General features: G+C 34.4%; 1 protein-coding gene across 1 annotated transcript; it reads left to right on the top strand.

Moving 5' to 3' along the window:
- The first annotated feature begins 5911 nt into the window (after positions 1–5911).
- Positions 5912–6605, top strand: LOC147406957 (pathogenesis-related protein 1-like). The gene has a single exon (XM_086435304.1). It carries the CDS (start codon positions 5980–5982, stop codon positions 6466–6468), a length of 489 nt encoding a protein of 162 aa, XP_086291430.1. The 5' UTR covers positions 5912–5979; the 3' UTR covers positions 6469–6605.
- Positions 6606–10798: the final 4193 nt, after the last annotated feature.

Raw genomic sequence — 10798 nt, 5'->3', positions numbered from 1 at the left:
CACACACACATCTATATATATGTATGAGGGGTCCATTCAAATGTGTCTGAACCCCAAAATTGGTTTCTAAGTTTAAATTGAGTTGGCGGTAAGCAGGCTTGCAGAATAAGAAGTCAGTTGGGCAGTGCTCATTAAGGAATAGTTCCCTCTCTGACTGCCTTTATCAATTGTTTGTCTGATACAAACCTCAAGCAGGGGAGATTAACTACATCAGTAATTCCAACTAGAAGTAAAAGACTCGGTTAGGGAATTCCATCAAATAGTCATTTGAGATAAGAGGGATTCTTAAACATACGATGTACTTGAGATTACAGTAACAAAATTATATATAGAAGTAATTCCATTTTCTACATAGGGACATTCTAAGTCTCCAATCACATTTTGAGGAGCAAATCCTTTGTAGCTCATTTTCCCTATAACTCTTTGTAGCTATTGTTCTATAGTCCACGACGCATCAAATTGAAAAAAATAAAAATAAATAACAACTCAATCTTGAACTCATGGTTTATATCAGATTTGAAAATATATAATATATATCTATCAATTTTTTTCTTTGCTCAGATCAAAGTGTTTGAAAATTGTTGGTCATTGAAAATTCTTAAATTTAAACGATTAGATGCAACTATTAATTTTATGATGTGGCACACCCTTAATTGTTACTAGCTACAAGAAAATTGGGCTACAAATTTGCCCCCCACATTTGATGCATGACTTTCAAATGTTGGCGTAAAAGAATTCCTTAGAAAAGGGTGAGGTTTTGTGATCAAACCCCTCATTGGCTACCTATAAGGATTTATCCATCCTTGCCTGTTATGTGTGGTTTGTGGGGTATTGCATGTATTTGGGGGATTTAGATGAGATATGATGCTCCAAGAGACCAGTTGCCTTACCCCTATTAGTTGGGCCTATTGTTCAAAACCTCCGCCGCTCAAAAAAGAATAGACTTTATTAATGATTCATTGATTATTATGATACATCCTATTAGAATTATATATGATTCAAAATATTTATATAACACAACTGAGTTGGAACAGTTGTGTGTGACACAAACTTCCCATTATTTACAATTTTGTGGGTTAAACCTCCCATCAAGATAAAGTGTAATGGGATCCACTTTATTTATTTTATTCTTCATCTCTTCTAATTTTATTATATTTTCTCTTCAACCTCTTTAATAGTTTTCATCTCTTATCTTTTTAATTTTTACTTTTTTAAGAATACTCTTCCAACGTACTTTTTTTTTTCTTTCCACTTTTATTTCCTTAACCTGAAAAATGATGCCCCATCCTCTATCTTCCCTATATTTTCTCTTTCACCTCTTTAATTTTAATTTTTTTTTAATAATACCCCTTCAATCAAGTTATAGTTTTTTGGGACTCACGTTATTTCATTTATTCTTCACCTCCTCTAATTTTACTATATTTTCTTTTTTATCCTTTTAATTTACTTTATTGTTTTTCATATTTTACTTTTTTTATATCAACTTTTTTTTTAATAATATCTGTCCAATTTTATTTTTTTCGCTTTTACTCCCTTAACTTGAAAGAGGATGTCCCTGCCTACGGCATGCATGAATTCTAGTTCATGAATATGGATAGATAATTAATCCAATGTTATATATTTAATTGATGCAAATCTAGAATTTCAAGTTAGGTGTGAGATACACCTTATATTGATGAACAATGCTAGAGTGACTCGCAAGACACTGTGTTCGACATTGAGTTGACGTGGAGCTCTACGTTCAGAGCCATAGATGATTTTCACTCATAAAAGCATGAATCGTCCTACACTGACTTCCTTGGACACCGTGTTCAACACTGCATTGACATGGCAATTTATTCGGAACCTTAGATTGTTTTCCTTGAGATACAAGGTGAAAAATCTGTGGTTCTCTCCACACTGTAACGTCAGTGCAGTTTTGAACGCGTGTCCACGGAGGTCAGTTCAGCATTTTCCTAAAAGCCGCAATGGTTCTGAGCACAGCTAGATGTTGTGACAGTGTTGAACGCAGTGTCATAGGTAGTCACTTTAGCATTTTTTATATTGATATGGTCCATCTGTCACGTCTAGCACGTTATTAATTGGGATGAGATATGGGCATTCGTGATTCGATCCGGCATTTACATGTGCAATCATGCATCTACATGTGTTTCTCATCACATCCCAGCCGTACCCAAAACTTGTGTTTCACGATTCATCCTCTACGTCAAAGTCGTTGTAGATAAGAAAAATCTTTCCAAAAAAAAAAAAAACTTGTCTTTTTTAGCCTAGCATAATCCTCAACCGTAAACTGCAGATAGTGGCTCGGGATTCACACTTTAGAAGTTTCTTAAGCTCATCCAATGGCTATAACCCATATAAGGATGACGACTATGGATTGGATGACATCACTATATTATTCATTCATTGACGCTGCCCGGCCTAACTGTTAGTAGTCCCGAGTCCTCACGGAAAGGCAATTAAAGTAGACTCTAGGGTGGCGGCGGTGGCCCTTCATTTTTGTTTTCTTCTCATGGCCAACTATTACTCTTAAGTTGCTTCCAGCCATGTCATCGTTCTTCCAAATGCCACTGTTATAACCCATCCTGTAACAGACTATGTGTTGAGATAAAAGGATTTGTGGATTTGTGTGTGTGTGTGCGCGCGCGTGTATAGGTTGTGAGTTTGATATTCAGTATGATCATCAATTCCTCAAGGGCCACTCACGAGGGTGCTCTCTCACTTATCTGGTGCGTGCGATTTGCGAGCGTTGCACGTGCCTCGCGACTAATCCTTGGACAAGACCATGGTCTAAGGACTGGGCAAAGCCCACAAATGGGCCTGGTTCGCTGTTTACAACGACACCAAATTATCAAAAAATAAAAATAAATAAATTTTTTTAGAGATATTTACGAGAACACCACCAACTTTTGACGAAATTAAAATTTTTCCTCATTGTTCATTTTAATTACCAAAAAACCTAGTTAGATTGTCACTTTATAAACATGCCATCTCGTCACTTGAAAAACCTATCCATATTCACGTTTTGGTAATTAAAATGAACATGAATCGTAATTTTGTCAAATTCGGCTCACAAATTGGTAATTTACCAAAATTTTTAATTTTAGAAAAAAAAAATTGCTTCTAGAGAAGTCTATCTGGATTTGACTTTTCTGTTAGGTAAAATTAACTAGAGCCTAATAACTATCATAAACGTTTCAACATGGCTATATGAGTCACTAACTATTCATGCATCCTAACCAAAATGATAGCTAGACTAGTCCATATAAAATGAAGAAAAATGCTAAATTGGCTTCCTACAACTTTGCCCCTGATACTATCTTGAATGAACTTTCTACCACATTATTGTATTGGCGAAATGAATAGAGACGATTTTGTTAGATTTCCTAGTTTTTGATACAGTGCAACAAGCCCAAGTAAGATCCCAGATTCGGACTAGCGATGGATTTATTAGAATAATCCAAGGAGATCTATTCTTGAATGGAAAAGTCGAGATCTTTCAGATTCATAGAAAGCTATGTATTTTTCATTTTAAGCCTAATTCCTTTATTTACCCTAGTTTTTTAGTTTTTTTTATTTATTTATTATTATTTAAATTTTAGGAATGTTTTTTTTTTTGTTAATAACTTTATCTATAGAAGTCAAAATGGAAGCGGATCCTCTATAGTCTGTAACACAATTTTCATATAGTACTCTGTAGCACTTTCTCCATGGAAGAGATAGAATCATAATATGAAAAGATAACATCACAGCTCTCTTGTGATCATGGTTTATATCTAATTTAAAAATTAAAAATAAATCAAAATGGAAGTTTTTTTTTTTTTGTTGTTGTTGTTGTTGCTAGATCCATGTCTTTAAAAATGAATGACTATTAAACACTTAATTTTTTAAAGGTGAGATTTTATTGTATCACTGATGTGGCACTCTTTCTACTGCCTAAACAATGCTACAGGGTATTACAGGGAACTTGTGTTACAGAAGATCCGCTTCCAATCAAAATCATGCACAGTCAATTTCTTCTTATTTCTAAGGTTAAGTAGTATTTATTTTCACCCTTAATTAGGATGTTTTGTATTATTTTTAGTATTATTTTTTTGTTTTTTGACTATTTTCATGTTTTTTCAGGAATAAGGCTCTTTTATATAAATAGTATTGTAACTCTATATGGGGGGACATATTTGATTAATAAAATTTATATTTAGAGAGTTTCCCCTTTATTTTCTAATTACATGGTATTCTGTGTGAATCAACAAGTTTTTTATGCCTATTTGTTTGGTATTCTTTTGAGAATCAACGATCTAATTAGAATATTATTTTTTGCCCTACATCAATTTGTTTATGAAAATTATATTGATTCTTTGGGTATTTTTTGTTTGTGCCTCATGAAAAACATGACCACCACGCATGCATGAGAGGCCTATCCATGTCCTCGCACCAAATCAATACCCTGAATATATTTATGTATTTTTTAACGGCTTACATGCATGATTTAATTGATAGATTAAAATCAGAAGAAATCAATCAAATATTTGGATATCTTCTCCTTCAATTTTTCTTTTTCTTTCTAATTTGGCATGAAAATGATTAATACCTTGTACCTTCGTGTATCCTTTTGCAATGAGAAAATTATATTTTCTTAAAAAAATAAGGAATAATATACAAGAATATAATGTAAAAAATTATAAGAAAATAAATCTACACAATCTCTGAAATGATCTCATGCGGCTCACAATGCACAAGTCAGGCAGTTACACATGATTAAAGTGCACAGATGATGGTTGTGGTATGATTTTGAGTTACAAGGTGCAAGCCATACTTGTTGGTGCTAATCGCTTGATGATGAGAGTTGATTATGAACTTGAGTGATTAAGTTATCCAATTGCAAGCACACACTAAACGTAAGTATATAAGTGCAACCTGAAGATTTTCTTAGGTCATTTTCATAATACAAATTACCAAGCACATGGTCGTTCCTGATTCCTAGTAGCACTTCCACCTCACTCTCAAACTGAGAATTAAAATTTAATTGTGAAAAATTACTCTCTTTATTTGAAATTTTTTTTAGCGTTCATAGAATTTTCTCCTCTACAACCCTAAAGCATCGGATCATACTTTTTGGATGCCACAAGGTGAGCCCAAGGAACCTTAGTAAGGGTGAAATCCTTACTAAATTGGAAAGGCTAGTGGGGCTCTCTATTTTTCATTCCCAAACCTCAATGGTGCCAGTGGAAGTCATCCAACGATCTGAACCCTAAGGATGAAAGATGATAATATATTTAATTTGGACTTTTCCAGTGTCCCATCAAAAGTCGAAGGGTAGGATTACCTATTTTCCTAGCTTCCAAAGAAATTTCAGCATCCATCATTCATTTAGCAGCTTCATGGACCCAAGTGTTTGTAGTCGAGGGGCAATTGAAACCAGTCGTTGGGGCCTATTTTTTTTTCCTTCATTGTTGTTCTATTCTCGTGATCTTAGTGTCAAGCTGCTTTCAAGTAATTGGTGACTCAGAAACTCTTCTGTATGCCACTATTAATTATACATGAAACATACATTTGGATTGGCCTATGGTCTACCACCCAGTTCAAGGGTGAAAAATGGAACCTTTGTAGAATTTTTATTTTTGCTAAGTAAACCTTTGTAGATAGTCTCACAATAATAGGGATAAAGAATGTAGGATAGTGAATTTAGTCTTTCAAAGTTACCTCACTAAAATTTCTTCATTTTTCAAATCTCGTTCTATTCCTTTTTCTTTTTTTTTTTTTTCATTTTTCCGCCATACTTATCATGAAAGAACTTATGACATTAGTCATTAATTAATACTCTACCAATGACTTTTCTTTATTTTTTTGCTTCAAAGTTTTGCTTTATATCCATTTTCTCCTCTATTTTCCCTATAAATACCCTACCTATGTGTCTCATGTTTCATCAAGGAAACCAAATATTGCCTAGTAAAGTATATAGAGAAGGGAGAGAAAAATATGGGGGTGTGTAAGCTTGAATTACTAGTAGTGTGTTTGATAGGCTTAGCAGTACTGATGCAAGTCTCCCAAGCTCAAAATTCCCAACAAGACTATATTAACGCCCACAACGCGGCTCGTTCCCAAGTGGGGGTCGGTCCTATGACATGGGATCCCACGCTTGCAGCATACGCTCAGAACTATGCTAAACAAAGAGCTGGCGATTGCAGACTAGTGCACTCGGGTGGACGCTATGGTGAGAATCTTGCCGGGAGTAGTGGTGACATCTCCGGCACAGCTTCTGTCAACTTATGGGTCGGGGAGAAAAAAGACTATGACCACAACTCGAATACGTGCAGGGCAGGAGCTGTTTGCGGGCACTACACTCAGGTAGTGTGGCGCAACTCAGTTCGTCTTGGGTGCGCTAAGGTTAGATGTAGCACTGGGGGCACCTTCGTCATTTGCAGTTATGATCCCCGGGGCAACATTATTGGACAAAGTCCTTACTAAGATGATGTAATGGCTCTGATGTAGAATAAGTTGGTGGATTTCGTTTCCTGTTTATGTTCGGGTTATGATTTTGTCCATCCATGTTGCAATTAGCACATATAAAGAAATAAACTAAAGAGTAAAGAAGTTAAATATTATATTTCTTATTATAAAAGCATACATGTGCACGGTGCAAGACGTGCAACATTAGTTGATGAATTAGCGCATTGCTGCTTTAAAACTATTTTTAATTTGTTATTTTGAATTATTTGTAAGGTGTTGGGTATTGTTTGCTATAAGAATGACATTAGATCTTAACCTTGTAAACACAAATTATAATGATTAAAAGTGATCCTCAAGATAAACATCATTGGAATATGTATTGATGAGATACACAAAAAATCTCTAATGTTGGATTTTGTGTTTGCACAGCCAAGGTCTTGTGTAATTCCTTGAGTTAACGGAACACGAAATGTCGATTTTCTTAAATTGTTTTCCTTTAATTATTATCAGAATTCAGAGCTGCCCGTGTGGTGTTTCCTTTAAAAAAGGGTTGAACTAGGTCTGCGGCCAGTGTAAAGTTTGGTACAAAGAAAGGCCAACTGAGGAACCCATGTCCAATACTTGGTCAGACATGGGTCCATTTGTTGAGCAACCTGATTACATATGTATTATAATTTTTAAATTGAATACTAGACTGACTTGAATTTCCATCATGATGGCTAAGGTCATCTAGTCTAACGGTTGGAGAAAACTATGCCGCACACTCAATAGGGAACATACGATTTGACATTATGTAAAATTTATAAAAAAAATAAATTTATATTCCAACATGTGCCCATATGACTAAGTCAACATACATGAAAGCTAATCTGATCCGAAATTTACCATCATAAGAAGAATTCAAATTCAGGATATGTAAAATGATTTTTGTAGTATCCAAACAGACCCTTACCCTATTACTGTTGACGACTGTATTGCATGTAACATAACCCTCGCATGTAGCGTGGTTTCCACCCACAATTTCCATTTACATTTTCATATAGGAATATACTAGCCTCCAACGAGATTTGAAGCACGGGTTCTAACAAAACCCCACACGTGTTTGTGTTTCCTACATGTGTTTCTCATTCCATCTCAACCGTTCGTTGAATGCTGTGTTCGAAGTCGTTGGAGATAAGAAAAGTCCTTCCACAAAAAAAAAAAAAAAAAGTGATTACTTGTAGGATCAACCGCACACTGCGCAAAGTATCTCGGGATTCACATTATTAAACCTTTTGAAGCTCATCCAATGGCCTGAACCTAATGATGACGACTATAGATGACGCTACCATTTTCCTTCGACAGACCTCAGCATCCATGCATCTAACAACCTCATCCTCATTTCATACAATAATAATAGGAACTTCTTAAATTGCTTTCATAGTTTTTATTTATATCTTTATTGTCTTAGTCAATTAATCAATCCACTTTTGTAAATACACATATGTTTAGTGTCAAATTCTATACAAAAGATCCAATATGGATAGATAATCAATTAAACTAATCTAACTAATTGAGCTAATTGACCCTAATTAATGCAAAAATTCTAGATTTCAAGATATATGAACGAGTCAAGCATCTTAATACTATGAAGAACACTTTCCTTACTAATTAAGTAAGATTAAAATCTTACTAAGAGTCCTCGTTGAGTGAATAACCAAATTGGCAATCCAACAGAACATCTCTCTAGGTTTCAAAATAATAATAATAATAGATGGTTATTGAATACTTAAATTTAAAATTATAAATTAAATGGTGAAAAATAATATTTTAAATTTATTATATTATTATTATTTGAAGCTCATAGAATTTTGTCTTTTACAACCCTACTGGCGGATCATATTTTTTAGATACCACAAAATGAGCTTAATGACCCTTAGTAAGATTAGCTTTACTCTAATATTATTGTGCATCTCATACACATTATCTACATGTGTTTCACATCCCATCCCAACCTTAATAATAATATTCATTCTAGCTTTATGTCAAAATCGTTTAAGATAAGAAAAATCTTTCCACAAAACAAAAAAAGTGTCCCTTTTAACTTAGCATCATCGTCAACCGTAAAATGCGGAGAGTGCCTCGAGATTCATACTAAGAATTATTCTTTTTAAAGTAATCCAATGGTCATAACTTATATAAAGTGATGACTATAGATGGATAAGATGACGCTACCATTGACGCCGCCCCCACGGAAAGGCAATTAGACCAGTCGTGATCCTGGTGGTGGCGGCGGTCCACCATTTATTCCTTCTCAATTTCTCATGACCAAAAAATCATGACTAGGCCCTTATACATGAACCTGCATGTATTAAAGATCCATAATCTTATGGTGTCAAACATTTATTTCTTAAGATTTTTTCTGGACGGGGGGAATAATCATTTGATGGTTTGGAAGCATTTATTTCTTAAACTTTTTCTTAGAAATAAGCATTTCAGGTAATTTCTGATATAAAAAAAATAAAAAAATAAAAAACCTTATTTTTAACATATGCCCTAAGCGCACACATTAAAGTGCAATAAATACACCTTTGGAAATTGGATTTTGCATCGAAAATACCCTTAAAAACTTATTTTTTACAAAAATACCCTCATATTCAAATTAATCTTTTGAGGTTATTTTTGGTAGGAAATTCAGTTATCAATATATAGTTAATGCACCTAAATGTGAAATTTTGACGAAAAATAAAAAGTGACTTAAGTCATGTTTGACACCAAAATTAAAGTCTAACCATTGGCCAAAGACGTCCATGTCTGATAAGAAAGCCCTCCTTGTTTAATGGAAATCTTTTTAGGGTGTGATTTGGATAAAAGTTTAACTTTAAGCTGAAAGAAAATAAAGTGTGAATGAAACAACTTTGAATTGAATTTTAAAACAAACAGAGGTTACAATCTTATACTGATTGTAACACATTAAGATCCTGTTCTACTGCCTATGATTAAGCCTAATCATTTACAAATAAGGAAATAAATAACTAGAGATCAATTTATAATATTTTACAAATTTGACAGCTTATTCTAAGCTTGATTTCCTTGCCTATTCTGAGTTTCATTTCCTTTAACACTCCCCCTCAAGTTGGAGTGTATGTTAATGACACCTAACTTGTTAAGTAAGGCTTCGAACTGTGTGGAGCTTAATGGCTTAGTAAATAAATCTGCCGGCTGATTTGTGGTTCAAATATAGGTTGTCCGAATCATTCCTTCTTGAATTTTCTCACGTACCAAATGACAGTCTATTTTTATGTGTTTAGTTCACTCATGAAAAACTGGATTTGATGTTATGTGCATAGCTGCTTGATTATCACAAAACAAAATTACTGGCTGTGTGTGGTTTATCTTCAAGTCTTTCAAAATGTTTTTCAACCATGTAATTTGCAGCATGTAGTAGCCATAGAGCGATACTCTGCTTATGCGCTCAAACGAGATATCGTCGTCTGTTTCTTAGTCTTCCAAGAAACTGGTGTCTAACCAAGTAAAATACAATAGCCTGTAATTGATCTTCTTGTGTCTTTGCAGCGAGCCCAATCAGCATCACAAAATGCTTGTAACTGAAGTGAACCTGTAGATGGCAATAAAATACCTTGTCCAGGTGTTTGTTTGATATACTTGAGCACTTTATGAGCTGCTTCCAAATGTGGTTGTCGAGGTTTGTCCATAAATTGACTCAGCACGTGTACAGCATAAGTCAGATCCGGCCTAGTTACAGTCAAGTAGATTAACCTCCCAACTAAGAGACTTTGGAATGTGAAAAAGGAAATAACTGAGAGACTTTGGATGAAGGATGTCCATGGCGTTGATGCCAAAGATTCGGGTTGGGAATTTGGGTATGGTTGCATTTTCCTTTCTTGGCTTGATCAAGATAGTAGAGACCTTCCCGTTCAATTCTCGTCCTAATCATCTTCCCCGAGCGTAGGTTCTGAATGACACAAAATTGACTTATAAAAATGGTTATGCAAGATGAATCAGAGGCCAATTTGCTAATTGAAATTAAATTCAATCGGAAATATGGGACATACAAAACATTATCAAGAATCAAATCAGGAGATAGAAAAACTTTGCCAATGTGAGTCACTTGTGCTACTGAGCCATTTGGCAATTTCATAATACGGTCATTAACGGGTCTTGAATACGTGAGCAAATTTTGATCACAAATCATATGATCTGTGCACCCACTATCCAAAATCCATGTACTCTTCTTACCATTAGAGATAAGTGAGAAAATTTTACCTAAAAGTTCATCATGAGTTGGAAAATTACTAACATGGTTGGCAGAAGAAGGTTTAGTTTTCAACATGTTTAGTATTTGTTT

This window comes from Akebia trifoliata, chromosome 3 (assembly GCF_017979445.1).
Source record: "Akebia trifoliata isolate Shusen 1 chromosome 3, ASM1797944v1, whole genome shotgun sequence".
Classification (NCBI taxonomy): Eukaryota; Viridiplantae; Streptophyta; class Magnoliopsida; order Ranunculales; family Lardizabalaceae; genus Akebia; species Akebia trifoliata.
Note: the sequence above shows the minus strand (reverse complement) of the source record. Positions and strands in the feature narration are given on the sequence as shown.

Coding starts and splice junctions, on each gene's coding strand:
- LOC147406957 (XM_086435304.1), top strand. CDS start 5,980: ATGGGGGTGTGTAAGCTTGAATTACTAGTAGTGTGTTTGATAGGCTTA.